The sequence below is a fragment of the Phacochoerus africanus genome, chromosome 1 (assembly GCF_016906955.1).
Source record: "Phacochoerus africanus isolate WHEZ1 chromosome 1, ROS_Pafr_v1, whole genome shotgun sequence".
Lineage (NCBI taxonomy): Eukaryota > Metazoa > Chordata > Mammalia > Artiodactyla > Suidae > Phacochoerus > Phacochoerus africanus.
In genome coordinates this window covers 217,434,354-217,456,527 of record NC_062544.1, presented here as the reverse complement: position 1 = coordinate 217,456,527, position 22,174 = coordinate 217,434,354, and the positions used below count along the sequence as shown (strand labels likewise).

The following is a 22,174-nucleotide window of genomic DNA, read 5'->3' as shown; positions in this document are numbered from 1 at the left end:
CCCTGATCCCAGGGGTGACGCCCAGGTTCCTGGGAGGAGTCCTCTCAATGGGCTGGGCCTCAGGTGTCAGCAGGACTCACCTTCATGCAGGAGTAGATCATAGACACAAACACCGCCAAGGTCAGCAGCAGGAAACACGACAAGTAGAAGCTCCACATGAACACGGAGCTGGAAGGAGAGAGGAGCTGGGGCATTTGGGGCTCAGAGAGGCCCCGAGAAGGAAGCAGAATTTGCCTCCTCCATTTCCCCTGCAGCCCCTGCCCAGACTCACAGCCTGGTGAACCGATTCAGGACCCTCCACAGCAGTCTGGCTCCTGCCCCTCCCGCTAGTCCTGGCACCTTCCGGTGGGGTGGGGAGCCAAAGCCCATATGGGAGCCGAATGGAGAGCCAGGTGACCCCTGCCCAATATTTTGCTGAAGTCTTCGCTCTCCAAGGAGTTACTTCATTGAGCTTGGAAGGACTTGTTTTAAAAAGCACCTGGTCATTCCCTCCAGGTAGTTGCTCATGGCTTGACAAGTAACTCTGAAGGCTGAAAATTGATTTGATAAATGGCCATCGTTTACAGAAATGCATGTGTCAACAGCCCAACCAGCCACTCTGAGAAACAGCAGTGACATGTCTCTTTGGAGGGCAGTGTCCCTAAACCCTGTCCCCTCCCCACTTCTAGGCCCTTCAAGAGGTCCTTCTTCATTTGTGCTCCCCTGTTCCCACTCAGTCCAACAGCAATCATAAGAAAGGCAAGGATCTCCCACTGCCCCTCCTCATGGAGGCAGACCATAGGCCAGAAGCCTTGGGCAAAAGAACTGCTAGTGACTTTCCATCTGGAGCCTGCTGTGGCCATCCTGGGGCAGGGGCTGGCTGAAGTACAGCACGCCCCGACACAGCACAGGAGGCCCCAGGTATTCCACCCTTTCAGGGAGTGAGACGGCCTGAGACCCAGGGAGACGGCCTGAGATGTGAAGCTGCTGGCAGGTTAAAGGCAAGTGGAAGACTTGAGGATGCAGGCAACACCTCCGGGGAGGTTGGTCTAAAGGGGTCCTTGTTCCGTGCTCCCCCAGAAGCCAGCACCTAGCTGCCTTAAACAAACAAACAAGGGAGCGAGCTCTCTTCAGAGGGAAGACAGACCTTTCTAGCAGCTTTTAAAGCTCCCCTAGAGTGAGGACGGCCAGAGAACAACCTCCGTCGATACCTTAGAAACTCAGAGATGTGGCCAGAGGAGGGAGTGAAGCCACGGCAGGCAGAGAGGGGAGTGGGATAACCCAGTCCCAAGCAATGCTGCAGAGAAAGGGAAGCAGCAAAGAGTCGGGATTAAGCACCCAGGTGAAGGGGACTCTGTTGCAACAGGACAGTAAGTCTAGGTTGCTTATATACCTAGAGCTCCATTTCAATACTGAAGACAGGTCCTCCTATGCCAGCAAAAGCCCATCATGCCACCTGCACTGCATGGCCTCACAGACCTGAGCTGCATAACCAGGGAGCAGCTGGAGGCTGGTATTCACCTGACAGGGTCACAGCAGACACAAATGCAGGGCCATCTCTTCAACAATGATTGCCATTAAAATAAAAGTCATTGAGCAGTAAGACATGTCAACGTCATTGTGTACCTCTTGGATACACTGGGAAGGACACACCGTCATTTCTGTGGGATTCTTGTCAAACATGCATAACCTCAATCTGATCACGAGGAAGCATCAGATACCCCCAAATTGAGACAGCCTATGCATTCATTAGCCAGGGCTCCTCAAAAGTGCCAAGGCCATGAAAGATCAGGAAAGGCGGAGGAAGTGTCACAGATTGGTGAGGACTAAGGAGATACAGCTGATAAAGCCAATGTGGGATCCTGGTCCAGCCTTTGGAACACAAAAGGCCCTTTGGGGGGGATGCTGATGAGGTTAGAATACAGTCAGTGGATTCATTCATAGTCTCACTGCAGCACTGATGTCCTCATCTTGACTACTGTGCTGCAGTTATGGAAGTTGTCAACAGAAGGGAAACTGGATGAAGGATGTCCAGAAAATCTCCGTGGTACTTTTGTGATCTTTCTGGAAGCCTACTGTTACTTCAAAATGAAAGACAGAAGGTGCTGGGGTGAGGGGACTCATCTGCTAGATGAAGTTAAGATTCATGAGACATAAACGCAACCAGTGGATCTTGAGTATATTCTGGCTATAAATAAACTAAGAGCAGAAGACCTTTGGTGGGGGGGGGCAATTTGGGAGATTTGAACATGGACTTGGTATTAGATGAGAGAACCAGTGTTAGTTTTGTTTGGTATATGAGGCATCGTGGTTAAGAAACAAAATGCTGGAACTCCTTCTATGGCATAGTGTGTTAAGAACCTAACTGCAGAGGCTCAGTTCACTACAGAGGTGTGGATTTGATCCTTAGCCTGATGCAGTGGGTTAAAGAATCCAGCACTGCCCCAGCTATGGCACAGGTTGCAGCTGTGGCTTGTATTCAGTCCCTGGCCTGGGAACTTTCACATGCTGTGGGTGAGGCAATTAGAAAAGAAAGAGAAAGAAAGAAAGAAAGAAGGAAGGAAGGAAGGAAGGAAAGAAAAGGAAGGAAGGAAGGAAAAGAAACAAAATGCCCTTAAAATAGGTATATACTGAGGCATTAGGGGCAAAATATCCTTGGGTCTTAAATTTACTTTAAAAATCAGAAAAAAATGAAACAAAAATTGCAAAATACCAACAACTATTCTATCCAGGGGGTGGGTGTCTATTATATTAATTGCTTTACTTTTCAATATATTGGAAATATTGCATAATACAAAGTAAAAAATGTATATCTACACATACACACACATACATACATGAAGTATCCCACTTATGTGTGGCCCTACTGTGCCTGACTACCTAATGAGTATTTCACTTCCAAAAGCCCGCCTGCTTCAGAAGTCCCCTCAGAAGCCACAGACTTCTCTCAGCAACACAGCCAGTCCTCAGGAGAGCTCAGGAACACTTCTTTGAGAAAAGCCATCAGAATCTAAAATCCATTCTTTAAATATCCAGAAAAGAAAACCCTCATCTTTTGAAGAGGTGTTGATTTTTTGCAAGAACCAAAGGTCACGCAGAAACAAGCCTGGTGAATACTTTGGGTGATGCGATGGGCAGCAGTGGTTAAAATGGAATGAGAGGATGAAGTGGAGAGAAGGGGTCTCCCGTGCCCTGGGTGGCACCCAGACAGACGTCTTCCATCTGCAATGAGCACATGGCCTCCCTGTCAAGGAGGAGGCAGACTCCTGGCTTCCCGGTCCCACTGAGGACATGGTCAGAAACTTCTTTCCTTCCTGGAGCAAGTTCAGTCCCGACTTCCACCTCTGCTCTCCTACATGACCTCCCCTCCCACTCCTGGGGCCCCTGTAGCCAGAGGACGGAGCCCGGGAGGGATGGGTACTTACTGGGGCACAATGGTGATCTGGACAAAGCAGATGAAGAGGAAGACGAGCGAGGCACATGCCACGTAGGCACCGAATCGGTCATCCACCTGCTTGGAGTACTGAGAGGACACGGGCAGGGTGAGGGGGTGCAGGCAGCCCACTCCACCCCAGACACACCCAGGCCAGCCCACCTCCAAGACCTGGAAGACCTGGCCAAGAACCAGCACTAGCCATAGCTCTCAAGCCACTAGTCCACTCACCATACAGGGGTGCCTGTAGGGAGGGCAGTTGAATTGTGTAAACCAGCAGCTCTGCAGGCCGAGTTACCATGAGAGTAACTCATAATGATTGTGGGCCACATTCCTGGGTACCAACTACAGGCCAGGACACGGGCTGGGGTCCGCAAGCATCACCTCGCATCCTCACAAGAGCCCCAGGAAGTGGACACGGGACTGCCGCTGTTTCTACTTCATGGTTGAGCCAGCTGGGCTCAGAGAGGCTAAGAGTCACAGAACTCACATCTGAGGTCCCGATCCCAGCCCCAGCTCCTCCTATGACACCAATCGGCTGCATGAATGGCCATGTTGGCAGAGTCACCCAGAGAGGGTGAGCCACGAGTCAGCTCCATTTATGCCAGAAAACAGACTGAGGTTCCTTCCCATGGTTTTACCCTCCTAGTTAGGGGTGCCTCACCTGACCAGGACATGAGTTCACATGAGCCCATGCTGACTGAACACCAGGGAGACCCTGTGACATGGAGCAAAGACCCTGGACAGGGTCTGGTTCCAGCTCTGCCACAACTTCACCAGGTGGCCTTGAGCAAGTCACCCAGCTATTCTGAGTTTTACTTTCTCAGTCATAATGTAGAGAGATGGGACAAGCTCTTGATTGTCCCTTCCAACTCTAATACTTGGACTTTCCAGGGTGCCAACGGCAGCTGGATGGTCCACTGGTAATGATAATGATAATAGATACTAATAATACTAATAATTCAAAGAGCAATTAATGTTTATTGAACATCCATTATGTGACAGATAGTGTTTTATGCGGTTTTTTTTTTTTTTTGCCTTTTCTAGGGCCGCTCCCACGGCATATGAAGGTGACCAGGCTAGGGGTCGAATCAGAGCTACGGCTGCCGGCCTACACCACAGCCACAGCAATGCAGGATCCGAGCCACGTCTGTGACCCACACCACAGCTCGCCAGATCCTTAACCCACTGAACAAGGGCAGGGATTGAATCCGCAACCTCATGATCCCTAGTCGGATTCATTAACCACTGCACCATGACGGGAACTCCTGTTTTATGTGTTTTACACGTAAGGATTTGTTTAATCCTCATGAGGACGCTGTGTGGAAAGTATGTTAAATACCCCCATTTTCCGGAAATGGAAATTAGGATTCATCCCTCCCAACCAAGGACGTCTCCCTAAAACCCCCATTTCCTAGGTAGGGCAGTATCAGAGCTGGGGAAATGGAGGTGACAGGAAGTAACCCTTTCCACTGTGATGAAGACGGGCGAGGGAACCATTCTGGTGCCTTGTCCCCCTCCCCTTGGTCCTAGTTCTGCCCGAGGGGCCCCCTCCCAGCCAGGGGGCTGTACCTTCTTCTCTAAGTCAGGCTCCCTGAAGGTCAGCAGGAACTTGCGAACATGCTCGGACCGCAGCCTGTCGATGCTCCTGGCATCAATGGCACGACCCAGAAATTCATCCACTTCATCCTCAGGATTTGCACTTTCCTGGGCGTTCCTGGGGAGCAAGGGGTGCAGACACAAGACAGGCTGACCACCAGGGGGCGCCATTAGAGGGCTGGCTCTGCTCCAGACCCATCAGAGGGACAACCCCCACCCCCCCACTCCAACCCCAGGGGCCCTCCCCACCCAGCTGCTAAGATCAGCCCTAATAAGGGGTGGGGAGGCTGGGATTAACACCAGGACAGCCCAAAGCTCGTGTTCCCAAATTTTCTTTTTCTTTTTTTTGGCTCTGCTGCAGCATATGGAGTTCCCCAGCCAGGGGTCAGATCTGAGCCACAGTTGTGACCAAAGCCACAGCTACGGCTAGATCTTTAACCCACTTTGTCAGGCTGGGGATCAAACTTGCATCCCAGCTCACTAGCTGTGGCAGATCCCATTGCACCACAGTGGAAACTCCTCTAGGGCTCCCTCTTAACTACTGCGCACTTGTACAGAAAGCTGCCCCAGTCAGACCCAGGGGCTTGGGGGGGCCTCACTGACAATGAGGCTTTTCTGCCTCTATTGATGTATCATTACATGGTAATGACAATATGAATTATTATTGAAGATTTGTTTTTCCCCTGCAGGCAACAGTCTCTGCTCTTCCCTCTGCAGCGGTTAAATCATCCTGAATCAAAGGCCCAGACCAGATGGCAAGCCTTCTGCGGCAGGGACTGGGAATCACCTGGCTGCTGTCACCTGGCTCGGGGCACTCTCTGGGAAGGAGGTTTCATGACCTTTGGGTGCTGAACGAAACACCCTACTTCCCAGAGTGAAGCCCAGCCCTCAAGTAGGATTTTGGACAGTTCTGGAGACTGCGAAGGGGAGGAGCCAAGGGGGACACTTCCTTAGGGCGCTGGGATGTGGCCGGGTGCTGGCGACCTGTGTGCTAAGCCTGTATTTTCCTGGGAGCTTCATGTGCATGCGTGTGTGTGCGTGTGCACGCATGCGTGTGTGCCAGTGTGCATATGCATGTGTGTGAGTGTGGGGTGGAGATGCCGAATGGGCGGTGTGGAGGCCCAGCCTCTGCCGGGGGCCTGGGCTCCTGGGCTGCTGTCTCAGGTGCAGTGGGCTTGTGCCCTGGACTTGTCCTCCATGGGGTGTGGAAAACTGAGCTCCAGGCAGATTTGGAGCCTTCCATCCCCCTGGGCCAAGGGAGCAGGAGTGAAGAAGCTACTCACTTGTCCTTGGGGTCTTCAAAGCCCTGAAAGAGACACACAGAGAGAGGAGGAGTATGAGGATGGAGGGGATGCAAACCGAGGCTTCCAGAGGCGGGGCTGTGGGGAGGCTGTGGCTTGTCCTCTCACCACAGTTTACCAGGGAGCCTGGACATGAGGAGCACTGTCACTCCGGGGTCCCTGCCTCCCTTCTTCTGGAGAATACAGCTGGGTTTGGGTCAGGCTCCCGGCTAGATGTCTGGGGCACACTGTGATTTCACGTCCCCCACTGGCAGAATCCATGTGTCTAAGCTCTTCCTGTCCTCACACCCAATTCCTTGTCCCCCTCCCAATTCTGCCACTCATTCAGATGGAAATAGGGAACTGCTAAGCCCATCTAGTGCACACACACACACACACACACTCATGCACACTCATGCCTATCTCAGCCGAGCACACATAAAAGCTCCTGGGAGTTTACAAGTTTTGAGCTAAAGAAAATGAAACTCTGGTTACCTGCCACTGCTTTTCTGGTGTCTGAGAACCAATGCGTTCTTGTAAGGCTGGCATTGGCTGGGACCCAGGAGGCGAGGCGCCTGCCTGCCCCCGCTGGCCTACTGTTCTGATGTCCATTCACACAGGGCAGGGGTGAGGGTGGGAAAGGCCCTGACTGGTTGCCAAACTTGAGGCCCTATCTAGAGTTCACCTATAAAGTCCACCAAGGGTAGGAGTGTGTCAGGGTCTGAGCAGTTGTGGCAGTAGGGAGGGAGGGGCCCCTCAGATGGGACAGAGTGGGATCCAGGAGACAGTGGGGGAGGTGCAGGCATCCCAGGCCAGGCAGTTTCAGGTAAGGCTCAGGTTGCCAGGACAGGGACAGAGGGTGACCTCTCATCCTTGCCGCCCAGCGTGGAGCACACTGCTGGGCAGACGGTGGCGGGGCAGGGGGGCAAATATCGGGGGAACCCAAACCCCAAATGAGCACGCTGCTCTTCATTCCTGCTGAGGAGTGGGCTTTATGTTGGAGCCAGAGCTGCTGGGCTCCAAAGCAGACATGGGGCCCATGGCTACTGAGGTGCTATCTATTCTTCCCCCCAAGCTCAGGGCTTCCAGGGGCCTCTGCCACCCCTAGTGTCACATCCAAGTGCCCAGCTGTGGGCTCTGAGCTCCTCCTGGGCTGCCTGGTGGCTGTGTTCCCTTCCCCTTGTCCTCTGATAAGCATCAAGCCCTCAGTTCAGGCTGCTGGACCCGGCCCACCTCACCGTCCCCATCCCTTGGGAAGGTGGCAGCACCTGTGGATGTGCTCTGTCAGGGCACCAGCTTGGGCGGGCAGCGGAGGCCAGCTCTCCACGGATCATGCTAGGGGGCCGGCAATGATTTACCTGGAGGACATCTGTGCCGTGGTTTGCCCATGATGGTCTCCACAGCTCACACTGATAGGGATGAAGTAGGCACAGGTAGGTGTAGAAGTCCCAATAAAGGACCATAGATAAAGAGGGAGGCCTAGGGGACTTTAGGAGATCACTGTAAGTTAATAACTGTTCAAGAAAGCCATCAGGGAGTTCCCGTCGTGGCGCAGTGGTTAACGAATCCGACTAGGAGCCATGAGGTTGCAGGTTCGATCCCTGGCCTTGCTCAGTGGGTTAAGGATCCGGCGTTGCCGTGAGCTGTGGTGTAGGTTGCAGATGCGGCTTGGATCTCGTGTTGCTGTGGCTCTGGCGTAGGCCGGTGGCTACAGCTCCGATTAGACCCCTAGCCTGGGAACCTCCATGTGCCGCAGGAGCGGCCCAAGAAATGGCAGAAAGACAAGGGAAAAAAAAAAAAAAAAAGCCTTCAGAACAAGGCAGTCTTGCTTGACTAGTGGAAGCATGAGATACACCTCAGGTCGTTGGGTGGGGGATGGGGTAAGACCTGCATTCAGGTTCAGACCAAGGGCGGGAGTTTGAGGACTGCCCTTCTGCTGATTTGAATACAGGCCTTACCAGATACTAAGGAGGAGCTGCAACTCCCAGAAAGGAAGAGGTGGTGTTTTCCGACACCCACTCCCCTTGGATGATAAAACTGTAGCCCACCGGATCCTTGGGGCAAAGACGCCTTGCCTGCCTGCTTGCATCTCTCGCAAGTGTCCTATCCCATTAAATCTATTTCTTGCCTGTTACTTTGTCTCTTGCTGAATTCCTTCTGCGCGGAGACATGAAGAAGCTGAATCTCAGTGAGTCCAGACCCTGGGAAAGTGATTCTAATTTAAAACCGTGGGTTCAAGTCCCAATCTGGGTTTAGACTTGGTTCGAGTTCCAGCTCGTGGGTTCAAGTCTAGGTCCGTGTTCTGGCTACATTTGGGCTGTTAGTGCTGTCAGTTTCAAAACCACACCTGAAATGTTTCTCGTACACCTGTCTCTGACTCCCGGGGCTGGTGATGGGGGCCAGGCTGGGGTCAGAAAACACTCTGGGGGAGAAACCTGGGCAAAGGGCCTTTAAGAACACAGTCCAGGAGTTCCCATCGTGGCTCAGTGGTTAACAAATCCGACTAGGAACCATGAGGTTGCAGGTTCAATCCCTGGCCTTGCTCAGTGGGTTAAGGATCTAGCGTTGCCACAAGCTGTGGTGTAGGTCACAGATGCGGCTAGGATCCTATATTGCTGTGGCTGTGGTGTAGTCTGGTAGCTACTGCTCCAATTAGACCCTAGCCTGGGAACCTCCATATGCCGTGGGAGTGGCCCTAGAAAAGGCAAACACACACACACCGAAAAAAAGAACACAGTCCAGCAGGCTGATTCCAGTCCCCTGCCTGCTTATTGGTTCTAGCTCAATGGTCTCCAGCCCAGGGAGGAACACCCTCAGGTGGGTTTCTGCAATCGTCTCAGCACATCTGGGCAGCAGCTCAGCTCTGTGTTTGTTTGGTCCCTGAGTCCTCTCCCCCTGACCTACTGTGAGAGTGGAGGCCAGGCCTCCCACACGTCCACACTGAGGGGTAGGCTCCAGTCTGCCTGTCTGCCCTGGCACTTGGACCCAGCCTGCCGCCCCCAGAGAAGGCAGAGTTTCCTGATGCCTGGTTAGATGAGCAGATGTCCACGCATGCGCCCTCCCCCGTCCACCTTTTTATTCATAAATAACCTTAGCAACCCAATAACACTCATGCCTAAACATAAACTGGCACAGCTCATCACTACATCTTAAAAGCTGAGTAAAAGTTGGAACAAGATTGAAAGAAAGAAACTGCTGACTGTGAGTGAGAACCTCTCTCACTGCTCAGTCCCTGCTGCAGCTCATCGTCCACCCCCGCCCCCTTTGCAGTGGAAGTCAGGGGATGAGGTCTCATTATGCATCTCTTTCTCAAAGATTTCTGGGCAAGTTTAGCACCAAAAGCCAATGGTGTGCCTGGTGGCTGCCGGATCCTGTCCCATCCCCGCCTAGACACTCTGACCAGTGATGCTGGCCCCTCAGGTGACTCTGTCCCTCCAGGAGGGAGACAGGGATCCTCTTCTCTCCCTCTCCAGAGGTGTCCCTGCTCACTGTCCATTCCCTCCCCGACGGGTGAAGCAATTAACACCACGGAGGAGCTTTTCCAGCAGCTAATCTCCCGTGAGACTGTTTCCCCATTACAGCCCATCTGCTAATTCTTCTAAGGTTCCTCGTCCTAACAATGATTAATGCGTCTGCCAAACCAGTGCTTAGAGGTCCAAACTGCCTCCTTTGAGATGCTGCAATAACTAAAGAGTCCACTTATCCCAAACATCACTAAAGACAAAAACTCTCAAAGATTTTAAACGGAGACCACACCGGCAGGCCCCTTTCCTGTCTGCTGGTTGGTTCTTTCTCTCCCGCCCTGTCCTGGCCCACCTTTCCCTTCCCCGCTCCTCATGTCTCCTGCTTCCCCACCATCTCCCACCTTCCCTCTCGGTCCTCTCTCCACTCTCCCTGCTCCCCTGTCCCTCTCTTCCTCCCACCTGGATGAGAGCCTCCCTCTGCACCCCACTCTCAGTCTCTCTTCTTTCCTCTCATCCTCTTAGCTTTCTCTCACGTGGGTACGGTGTCTGCAGGAGATGATTAAAGAACTGGGATAAGGGAGTTCCCGTCGTGGCTCAGTGGTTGGCGAATCCGACTAGGAACCATGAGGACACAGTTCGATCCCTGGCCTCGCTCAGTGGGTTAAGGATCCGGCGCTGCCATGAGCTGTGGTGTAGGTTGCAGATGCAGCTTGGATCCCGCATTGCTGTGGCTGTGGTGTAGGCCAGGGACTACAGCTCCTATTGGTTCCCAAGCCTGAGAACCTCCATATGCCGCAGGTGCAGCCCTAAAAAAAAAGAACTGGGGGAAAAGGTGGGAGGGTCCAGCAAGCCCTCTTTGCTTTGGGGGGGGCACAGGAGTGGGGCAGTGGTGTCTGGAGCCCTGGATGGCACTGGCCAGGTCTGGGATGTCTAAGTTCAGCCCTGGGGAAGGCTGGCCTCTCCCATTCTGTCCCTTATAAACTTGGTGTCCTGCACGTTGCTTCTTTACTATCACAAGTTAAAATGGAGGTCTTGACTCAATTCACTTTTCTCTCTTGTACATTTTCCTGAAAAATTTGTCACCTGCTGCGTGCTAGCTGGCGAGGAGAATGACTCGGTCCCCAGCCTGTCACCTTCCCCAGGCCCCAGGCTCTGTCTGCTGACTCAGCTGGATCCCCACGGAGTCTCTCTAATCCCTGCAGTTGCAACTTAAACCCTTGCTGATGCACAGACCCCCAAAGTGGGGATCCAAGTGCCAGCAACGCCACCCCCCAATTCCTCTAATTGGTTCTGTGGGAATAAAGTGGGGACACACACACACACACACGGCTTCCTGCCCCCTCCCAGGGTGGACAACCCCTGCCTGGGAACCAGGCTGCCCTTGAGCTACAGACTGAGCTCAGATGTAGAAGCCAAGCTCTCAGATAAAAAGAAAGAAAACACTACTGCTGTGACCTGACTTCTCGTCATCGCTCTTCCCTTTCCTCCCACCACCTTACTAGCATCACTGACCGAACGGGGCAGCACACCCTGACTTAGCCCAACCCTGATATGTGCAGAAGCAGCTAAGGGTATCCGCCCCCGGGGCAGGCAGGGTCCTTTGAGATGGAGGCAGCACCCCTACCATGGCCTCTGCTCCCTCAGCCTGCAGGTTCCCACTGGAAGGCTGGAATTGGCGGGGTGTTTTTTAGTGCAGAGGGCAAAAAGACCATTATCTGGCACTTGCCAAAGAGTGCTGAGATGGTTTCTGAGCAATTGAGCCAAGAGATGTGTTTCAACTGCCTAGGAAATGCAGCAGATGCTGGAAGGTGTCTGACAAGCTGGTACCCACCCAACTCCCTAGGGCTCCCCAGACACTGCCAAGAGACCTCCGGAGGCTCTGTTTGGACCCTGAGTCCAGCCCAACGGGCCTGCTTCCAGCCTGCACCCAGCAAGCTCTGTCAAGGGGAGGGAGGAAGGGGTGTCGCCACCCTGCTCCAAAGCCAAATCTGGCACGCATGCCAAGAGATGGTGGGGCTCATGGAGAAAGCCCAGGGCTGGAAGTTAGGTGCTCTGGCTCCTGGTCCAAAGTCAGAACCAAGACCCCTCCCAACTCCCCTTTTGTGGCTCTCCAGAGTCCCTTGGGTGACACGAGGGACCTAGCCCAACCCTGTCACCCACAGAAGGCCCTACCCCTGGAGAGTGCTGCCCACATACTGCCCCTCCAGCCACTCACCATCCGCTTCATCTCCTTGGACACTTGGTTGCCGCCCAGGTGGTTGTAGAAGGGACGCTCGGCCCCCCAGTGCGGCGGGTTGTGCCCGATGGAGTTAGTCCTCTGGCGATTCATCTTGGCAATCATGGCCTTCTCTTCTTTCTGGGAGAACAACACAGATGCATCAGCCTGAGGGCAGGACCCACCAGGTGAGCCCAAGGAAGGAATTTCTCATTCCTCCCAGGTGCCTGGCCAGGTAGGAATTAAGGAAGCCGCCCCTCTCTTCCCTGCACAGCCTTGAGCCCAGAGGTATGCTGAGATGCTAAGGCTCACCTACTTAAGCATCCTAAATCCAACCAAACCCCCAGCACCAGCCCTGGCCGGCCCAGGTGGGAGCAGCAGCACAGGATGATGAGGTTTGTCTTGCGAGAAAGCAGAGAGGCCTGGGAATATCTGTGGTTGGCAGAGAATTTTAGGGGTGGGCAGAGTTTGGGTCTGAAGGTGTCTGGCGGTGATGGAGGGAGAGGAAACCTGAGATTCCAATCTCCACCCCAAAATAGGGACATTCTAGCAGAGCGGGCAGCTGGACAGGCCCTGCTGCTCAGAAGGCAGCTTCTGGAGGTTTGGGTCATTAGCACAAGAGATTAGAGGGCTCACGTGCACTGTACACATACATAAACAGGGCCTCAGCCAGCTATCCATGTGCCAACCACAGTCTGTCTGTCCATCCATCCCCAGCAGCATGAGGAAGAGGGTTGGAGAGGCCGGGGGAGACCTCGGGCAGTCTCCCCCTCAACTCCTTCCCTGAGCCTGGGAAGGAAGCAGGTCAGATCAGGGAGGCAAAGGGGAGGGAACACAACCTGCTTAGCAGACACTGCTCTGGGCCGGGGCTGGGGGGCAAGGGGGGCGCGTGTCCCTTTTTGGCTTCATTTCATCTTCCTGGACCATGTGTCAAGACAGAATAACAAAGACCCAGAGAACCCAGGGCAGAGGGTCAGCCTTCAGCCTGGGTGGGGTAGGGGGGCAAGACTAGAGGTCCTGTGAAGCCAGCAGGTGGATGTAGGAGGAGGGGCTGGGGGGATTCCAGTGCCTTTATACTATGGCCAAATAACAAGCAAATGTTTCATTTTTCATTAATTAATTAATTAATTTTTGCTTTTAGGGCTGTAGGTATGGCCTATGGAAGTTCCCAGGCTAGGGGACGAATCAGAGCTGCAGCTGCCAGTACACTACAGCCACAGCAATGTGGGATCTGAGCCATGTCTTCGACCTACACCACAGCTCACAGCAACGCTGGATCCTTAACCCACGGAGTGAGGCCAGGAATCCAATCTGCGTCCTCACGGGTACTAGTCGGGTTCACCACTGAGCCACAATGGGAACTCTAGGCAAATGTTTAAAATGAGTCAATCAAGCCACCAAGCACGTCCCCCAAAGTGTCTAAATTCTGCCATGCCTCTGCCGGTGTCTATGGTGGGCCTGACACAGCTCCCTCCGAGCCCCTCGGCCAGGATCCATGTGCTGGGCTGTGCTGCTACAGCAGACAGTGCGCCCCTCTGAGTCCCTCTCAGGGGGGACGCATGCCTCAAAGGTCTCTGCCCACCTTGAAAGACCTCCTTTTGCTGTCCCCAAGACACTCTCTGAACTTTTATCACAGCTTAATTTTGTCTAACTTCTTAGGCAAGAAACAGGGAAGCTTTTCTCTACCAAAAGGCTCTGACCAATGGATACATTCAACTGAAAAGATTTATTGGTCAAAGGTACCTTCATCTTGGGAGAAATAGAAAATGGGTAAAATATAAAATGAGGATTTGCTTTAAAAATTAAGAACATGGAACATGATACTATTAAAAATAGAAGCCTGAAGTCTGCTAATAATTCCGTTTCACATTTTGGCAAGTGTGGGCTGAGACAAAAGAAGAAAGAAGACAGACTAGAGAGGGAAAGAGGGGAACAAGAGTTTCAAGAAAAAAAAAAAGGTAAGTAAGTATAGGCAGGGTGGGGTGGTGGGGTTCCCCTAGTTTAGGAAGCAGATAAGAAACCAGATGCAAATAGAACCTGGTAAACACGCAGCTCCCTGATGCTTCGTTTCCATCTCATGGCCTTTCTGCTGAACTGTGGCTAACTGATTTGAGGTTTGCTGCATTTTTGCAACAGAAGCAAAATGAAAACATCCCCACTTTGCCATCAGCCTTCAAAAGGCTTCTGCAGCTCTCCCGTTCTTCCCGAGGCGCAGGAACAACTGCCTAAGGAATTCAGGACTTGACTCAAGGAGAGTGTGAAAAGAGAAGGTAAAGAAACGTCCCCTCTGACAAAATGAAGCCCTTCTGTCCCCCACCCGGCCCAGCCCCAGCCCTTGGCCCCGGACCCGCTTCTGGGTGCAGCGCAGGATGAGGAAGGTCTCGATACTGTGCTCCTTGAGGTAGGCGTTGCGCTCTCCCCCACAGCCTGGCTCCACCTCGTAGTCGCCGTTCAGATAGTTGAGGGTGGCCTTGGTGATGTGGATGCGTCTACAGGTGGGGAAGGAAGCAGGGAGAGGAGCGAGGCAGGTATGAATCCAAGAGTCGGGTTCCCAGGCAGAACCGAACTGCAGCCGACTCAACCATCCTTCAAATCCCAGGGCTCCAAACTCTGGCTCAAATGCTAACCCTGACCTTGATGCGACCTTAGTGGACGGTAGCCCTCCAGCATCATCAGGATGGCTCAGGTGGGCCCCTCCCCAGCTCGTGTCCTCCACGACCACACCCTATCGCATCAACATCCTGCTACTAATACATCATCCTCGTGCTGGGAGAACACGGCCTCCAGCCTCACAAACTGCAAACCTGCTCAGAAGCCAGCGGTGGCTCCTGCTGACTACAAGACTGTGTCCAAGTCCCCCAGCCTGGCACAAATGTCTTTCTTAACACAGGCACTGTTTTTCCCCCTGGTTCCTAAAAGGCCATCTGCTCCACTTCCATTCCTTGGAAGTACTGTTTCCCTCTACCTGTGCCTGTCCTCAGCCTGCTCCCTCAGCCTGGCACCCTCCCCCAACGCCCACCTTCCTCACCTGTCCTCATGCTGCTCCACCTGCCTGGCCAGCTCACCTCCCACCTCCTTATGTCCTGGCCACCCTCAAAATTATCCGGGGTCCTTTCCCTCCTCTAGAAGTCTACCCCACCTCCCACATCCCGCAACAGGCTGCAGGTTGTGTAAATATCTTCTGGTTGATCATGCCCCTTACAACTTGCCATGTGTGGTGTCAGTGCTGTGATTAGCCCGTTGCCCTACCCACTCTACCCCCCTCCCCATGACAGCCCCTCACTCACCCCGCCTTGCCTCCAGCTTCCATGTGGTTGGCCAGCGTGACATCGTTAGACCAGACGTCGAACTGCCACTTCCTGAGGCCAAGGACACCGCAGTGCACTCGCCCGCTGTGGATTCCCACACGCATGTTCACGTTCACACCTGTCACCTCCCGGACCAGCCTGGGGATGGAGCAGGGGTAAGGCTGGGAGGGGGTCAGGGCCAGGCGCATAGAGTGGGAGTGGCTGGAAGGCAGGGGGTCAGGGTGTGTGAGAAGGCACGGGGGTCAAATGTCATTTCTCTCCAGCCCAGCCCAAATCCGGAGTCTGAGACTTCAACCTGAAGGGCAGGGGCCGGGCCCTGGCACTCAGGTGCTGTTTCTCATCTTTCCCACAAGGTGGCGCAGCACCTCACACTAAAACCCAGGCCCCACAGCGTCCTTGCCCAGCTAGGGCACCTGAACCAGCGCTACCCTCAGCCAATAATTAAGTTGTGTTCTGAAAATGCAAGTACATAAGTGCCAACTTGAGTGGACAAGGAAGTTATAGCCACTCCAGACCCCATGCATGTACTTCTCAGATCCATCCACACTGCTGTTTCTTCATCATTAGCAGGATAATGGAAAGAGGACACACGTCCTGCCCAGGAAAGAAGGGAGCCGGGGCAGGTGCAGAGGACCAGGGGCATTCCACACACTAGAAGACAATGCTCATCCCCGCCACATGCACCACGCACATCCCCCAGGGGGTCCCCAGTAGGTGGGTGGGCCGCCCGTAGGAGGGGGAGTGGAATGGAAGCTCTACAGCTCTGGGAATGTGTGTGGGGCGAGCTTTGTGGAGGAGGAAGCCAGTGCTCTGGCGGGAGGAACCCAGCGTGCATTTTCCATCGGCAGCTGTGGAGCCAGCTGGCAATCCGAGCCTGGCCTGACAATCAGGACCACTAGGTGGACTCTAGCTCTCGCCCCAGCCCACTTAGTGAGAGGCTGACACCCACCGAAGGGAATATTGCATCACCCATCATTTCTCTTGTCCTGGGATCAACTCTGCAAATACTTTTGCTGGAGCTGTGCCTTCTATCCATGAGGCTTCTGGCCACTTGCTGAGGTAGATATCTCTCAGTCTACCTTTTTGGCCTAATTCCAAGGCCACCTCTGTCATGAAACCTGTCTTGGTCCTCCCAATGGAACAAATGCCCTCTCCCGGGCCCTCCCTTACCTGATGGTGTCCACCGGGAGTGCCTGTATTAGAGCAATGGGAGTCCTGGCCTCTCTCCCCTAACAGACTCCGTGCTTCCAGGAGAGGGACTCACCGTCCAGCCCAGGCACGCAGGGGCATTCGGCAAATAGTGCCAAAAGGAACTGTGCCAAACAGGGTGGCCTGGCCACCTTCTGGGTTAGCTACTCTGACTTTGCCCACGGTGGCTTTCCCTTTGCCCTGTCCGGGCCACTTCTAAAGCTCAGTTACTGAACCCACAATGGGGCAAACTTTGACCTGCTCCCTTGGCTAACATGGAAGCTTGGCTTGTGCATGTCATTTAAAGACCGGAACTCCTTGTATGGTCAGCAGGAACCAAGGACTGGCCAAAGATCCTGTATGTTAACTGCTCCCAGGAAGGATGGACTTGCTTGACTGGGGACATCCGTGTTTGCATCCACTTGCAGTATTGCTCTGGGGAGCTATTTGACCCCTGTGAGCCCAACCTTTCTCATCTGGGAAGTGGGGCCGGTGGCTTGAACCCCTGGCTGGGTGGTTGTGAGGAGACCTGAAGGATGGTCCGGGGCACAGCACAGCTGCCAGCCGGTCTCCTCTCCGGGAGAGGTGGCACCACACCTCCCACTGCCCTGGGGTCTGCAAAGCCCTCCCTTCCTCTAGGACACGTCCCTCTGGGCAGGGCTTCCCAGGCTGCTGCGGAGGGAGCAGCTCAGGAAAAAGCCCAAAGCCAGGGGTTGTAAATCAACCCTCCATGAAGCCGGGGTCCTTGGGAGGCGGCTCTGCCCCACTGTTTCCCTGCCTCCATCGATTCAACATCAGTCAAGTTACTCGGGCTGTGGGACAGTCCCTCGCAGACAGGAAGTCCCCTGGGGATGGACCGTGTCCCAACAGGCAGGCAGTCACCCTGGAGATGGGCACTTACGAGATGGCCTCAATCATGTCCATGCCCATCTCCACGCAGCAGTGGGCATGGTCCGCCCTGGCTTCAGGCAGCCCTGAGACGCAGTAATAACAATCTCCCAGGATCTTAATACGTAAACAGTGATTCTCCTGGAAAGCAAATTAATTTTAAAAATTAAAAATAGTAGGAAAGAGAAGTGGGAGGGAAGGAAACAGGAAGCAAGCAGATTCACCCCATGCCTGGAATAACTTGCCTTTTAGGGCAGCGAGCACAGACCCAGCTGCCAGCATGAGGTGTGGCCCCAGCCCCAGGGACAGGCTTATAGGGAGCCATGGGGGACAGAGGACAGGCTGAGTGGCAGGAGAGGGGCAGGTGAGTCCCAGGCTCAGGGACTCACTTGTGTGGCCGCTGCGGAGGCCCAAGAAGAATGCAGTGGGTCCAAGGTGGCAGCGACTGGGGTCCACCCATGAGTGTGAGGGCAGCCCCGCCCTGACAGGGAGCGCCCACCCCACCCCCAGCCCCGGGCTCGCTGGGACACTTGGCCTAAGGTTCTGTGAACAGTTTTCTGATGCTCCCTTTATGAAAAGACTGAAGCAGAGATGAGACATAACCAAAGCTCGCCTGACTCTCAGACTGAGGTTTTCATCCATCCGAGAGCGTTGTGCTAAGTCAGCAAAGCACGAGAGCTGAGAACGCCCAGAGCCCCAGGTCATCCCAGGCAGTGGCAACCCACACGCGAGTGGGATTGAGAAGGACCATTGCTAATCGCCAATTCTGAGCTGTCAAGTGTGGCTCCCAGGAGTTATTTCATGAAGCCGGGATGCTGGAACCTGAGTGTCTGTGTGCCCTGGACTCTCCTTTAAGGCCCTTCTGATGCCCAAGGGCCAAGCATGAGCCTGTGCACCTTGCCCGTGGTCAGTGAGAGAATCAGTGAGGTGTGAGGGCCGCTGTTAATGCCCTCGGAGGCCTGACACCGCCTCCCATCCACGATCTGGTCTGCCATCCTGTGACAGCTCAGGGGACGTGTCCACGTGTTGGTGGACACTGCAGAAAGTGGCCAGGACATAGGACTCGACAAAGGCCCAGAGCATCACTCAAAGCCACAAAGGCTGAGGAACAATGGCAGAGTGTAAACGGGGACAAAGGGACCAAGGTGTCCTTTGCCACGCCATGCCTGAGGTGGGGCACTTCCCATCTGTCCCAAAGCGGCAGAGTCCCTTTTCCAGAAGCCCCGGGGGTGACACACAGCTGTGGGCAGGCTACCTGGGGTCGAGACTCACTCTCTTCTTTTTTTTTTTGGGTCATTTTGCCTCTTCTAGGGCCGCTTCCCACGGCATATGGAGGGTCCCAGGCTAGGGGTCTAATCGGAGCTGTAGCCACAGCAACTCGGGATCTGAGCCATGTTTGCGTCTGCAACCTACACCACAGCTTACGGCAATGCCGGGTCCTTAACCCACTGAGTAAGGCCAGGGATCAAACCTGCAACCTCATGGTTCCTAGTCAGATTCGTTAACCACTGCGCCACAATGGGAACTCTGAGACTCACTCTCTTCTCTCTCTGGCCAATCTCATCAGGAAACTGGCTCCGCGGCCACTCCCCTCAACACAAATTCCACAAACCTGGGGGTCTGGGCAGTGACACCTGCTGCCTCCCCACCCTCATCCACCGATAGAGGGCTTGCTTCCTTGTGACCAGTGACATGGTGAAAGCATCTCTGCGGGCAGGGCACAGAGCCTGGGCCTGGGTCCGGCTAGTCCTCCATCACTGTGTTCGACCCACAACCCAGGTCAGGCCACCCCTGCAGGCCTGGCTCGGGCTCATGGGGGCCCCAGGGCCGAGGGCAGGGTGACTCACCGCAGCCAGCTTGTCGAAGCGGGCGAAGAGCTCATTGAGGGTCATGACCAGCTCCTGGGCGGTGCACTGGGATGCCAGGCTGGTGAAGCCCTCGATGTCAGCAAACAGGATGCTGGGGAGACAGGCAGGGCAGCCCCTCGTGAGGGAGGAATGTCAGAGGCACACAGCAGGGGCCACCCTCTGCCTCGGGAGGGCTGCTGGCCAGCAAGAGGCCGGGGGGCTCCAAACAGCTGCTGGGGAGGGGTTAGAGAGAGCTGACACAGAGAGGGGGTCGCCAGCTTCAGGGGGAAGGCCAGGCCGGCCCTCCTTTCTGTATTTCCTGGTGGAAAAGGGGCACATGAGACCTGGGAGCATGTGGCTGCCGGAGTCACGCAAACAGGCCCACTCCCTGCCATCCTCAGCTACCTCTCAGACCTGCCCTGTCTGACCTGTGAGCAGCCCTCTTAAGGTGGTTGGGCTCAGGAGAAGGGTCTATGATTCCTCTGGTTTGGAAAGTGTTTCAGGCCCCAATGGCAGCCCTATAAAGGCTTCATGTCTCAGCTCCACACACAGGGGATCCGAGCCCAGGCCCTCCATCGCGAGGGAGTCCTCTAGAAGGACAGTCCAAAGAGGCCCGGGGTGGGGGAGAGAGGCGGAGACAGAGTGTCTGTGGCAGCCCCCCACAGTGTCCCTACCAGCTCCCTCAGCCTTGTCCCAGGCCCCGTCAGGTGCACCGGCTGGTCCCTGCAGGCATCTCCATGATTGCTTATTCATTCTGGAGACTGAACACATCTTTCTGGTCTCTCAAGACTCTACCAGAGGTGAGGCCCCAGGGCCAGAACGTGGGAGGGCCCCTAGAGCTTTCTCTTCAAATGAACACAAAAATGTAGTAACTCTCGTGAACACAGATGCTCCTGGTGGCCAGACACAGGGCTGGGGGCCCTGAAGGAGGGCCGGGCGACCCGTCCCACAGAGGGGAGGCTGAGCCTGGGGCGGGGGCGGGGGCGGGGATGTGGATGGCAGCTGGGGCCTCTTCCTTCCCCAGAGCTCCCGGAGCTTGGACCAACAGTCTCACTTGATATTAGAACGTAGGACTGAAGCTATACCTTGTCATTTTATTTGGACAAAGTGCATTGGTGCATTAAGTATGTCTTTTCATTCTGATGCCTGATGTATGACATCTGGGCCCTTGCTCACCTGGGGAGCCCGCCCCTCCCAGGCCAGCTGGTTCCTAAAGAGTCATGCACTCACCTTAGAGTTCACCTCGCAGCCCAGCCAGGCCCTCACCCCCCCAGCACCACACCCCTGCCCTGATCACCCCAGGGACAGGTGCCAGGTAACATGGGACAGTCCTATGCCCCAGAGCCTGCTGACGTTAGTCAAACAAGCCAATGCCAGGCCTGCTTACCCTCCCTCTCCTGCTCCTTTCCGCAGAAGCCACGGTATAGGCTCTCTCCCACCCTTCTCCTCCCTCTGCCTCCTGACAAACCCTGATGCTTCCCCATGTGCCCACCACCGCCAAAGGCATGGTGTGCCCTCTCCTCTCGGGAACTCTGAGTAACAAGCTCTCTTGCCAATGCCAGCCACTCTTGATCTGTTGGCCTCACCATACCTGGATAATAACACATTTTAAAACAGTTGGACACTGTTCTAAGCACTTTACATGGATTAACTTATTTAAGCCTCGCAACCAACCTATAAGGTTGGAATCCTCTTTACAGAGCTAAGAAAAACTGAGGCCCAGAGAGGTCAAGTCACCTGCCCGAGGCCACACAGTTCAGGAGTTGTGCCAATACATATCATGCTGTCTGTCAGCTCCGCAGACACATCTAAAATGAATAAAGCACAATTCACTGGACTGGCACTGTCTATGGGGCAGAGGGAGGTGGAGGCAGCACATGGGGGCTGTAGTAGGTAGGCAAGTACAGGACTCCCTCAAGAGGGAAGATACCGGGCAGCCAGGCTGGGCCACCAGGGAGCACACCCTGGGGCTCAGGCTAGGCTGTGTCACCTCCCAGGAAAAGCACAATAAGGCAGCCCCCAGGTCCCCAGCCCAGTGCTGTTTCCCAGCTTCCCAGCTCCTCCAGCCACTCTGATGCCAGCCCAGATCCGCGAAGACGAGCGCAGCAGGAAAGCCAAAGAGAGCAGGAGAAATGTGGGGAGCTGGTGAGAGAGGAGACAGTTGAGGGGAAAGAAGAAAAGGGGAGGAGGAGGAGCAGAGGGAGGGAGACTGCCCATCAGCCCGCAGGGCTCAGAAATTAGACAAGTTGTTCCAGAGGGGCCCGTGGGCCAGGGGCTCAGAGATGAAAGGGAGCCAGTGTCTCCTGAAGGCTTTTTTTTTCCTCATCTTTTTAGGGCCTCACCCAGAGCATATGGAGGTTCCCAGGCCAGGGGTTGAACAGGAGCTATAGCTGCTGGCCTACACCACAGCCACAGCAATGCCAGATCGAGCTGCGTCTGCAACCTACACCACAGGTCTTAGCAAAGGTGGATCCTTAACCCACTGAGCAAGGCCAGGGATCGAACCCACAACCTCATGGTTCCCAGTTGGATTGTTTCCTCTGAGCCATGACAGGAACTCTTCCATCAGGCTTTGATGCCTAGTGTGGGCACATAGGCTGGGCACCCTGCCTGGGGGAGTCTGTGGACATCCACGCCGCTGCCGGTGGGCGAGAGAGAGGGTGTATGAGGGGACACGGCCATGCTCCAGATGCTGAGCCCTGCTCCCTAAGGAAGGGCAGACCCCCCACCGTGGACCCCCCTGCCACCTCCCTGGCTGCCAGTCCCCCAGGCCGCCACTCCACCCACCCAGGAAGAAGGAAATGGTCTCTCCCAGTCTGTGTAAAAGCATCGTTCCACAGTTGTTCTGGAAATTCTTCTTTAATGCTCAAGAAATCAAAGCTGAGAGAAGCCGAAGTCAAAATCAGCTACTCAGTCAAGAAACACCTTCAGAGCAAGAGTCAGTACTTCAAAGGCAAAGCCAGCAGACACCCG

The 22,174-nt window shown here is 54.6% G+C and overlaps 1 protein-coding gene across 3 annotated transcripts in view; it reads right to left on the bottom strand.

The window, feature by feature from the left end:
- The window catches only part of ADCY5 (adenylate cyclase 5), a 162,745-nt gene that overhangs the window by 32,362 nt on the left and 108,209 nt on the right, over positions 1–22,174 (bottom strand). For all 3 annotated transcript variants that reach the window (XM_047790662.1, XM_047790647.1, XM_047790655.1), the window contains exons 4-12: positions 19,202–19,313; positions 17,368–17,495; positions 15,258–15,416; positions 14,318–14,459; positions 11,971–12,111; positions 6,295–6,317; positions 4,985–5,129; positions 3,405–3,502; positions 81–168 (exon numbers count right to left, since the gene is read on the bottom strand). In XM_047790662.1, coding sequence (XP_047646618.1) covers positions 81–168; positions 3,405–3,502; positions 4,985–5,129; positions 6,295–6,317; positions 11,971–12,111; positions 14,318–14,459; positions 15,258–15,416; positions 17,368–17,495; positions 19,202–19,313 — 1,036 coding nt within the window. The remainder of the gene's footprint in view (positions 1–80; positions 169–3,404; positions 3,503–4,984; positions 5,130–6,294; positions 6,318–11,970; positions 12,112–14,317; positions 14,460–15,257; positions 15,417–17,367; positions 17,496–19,201; positions 19,314–22,174) is intronic.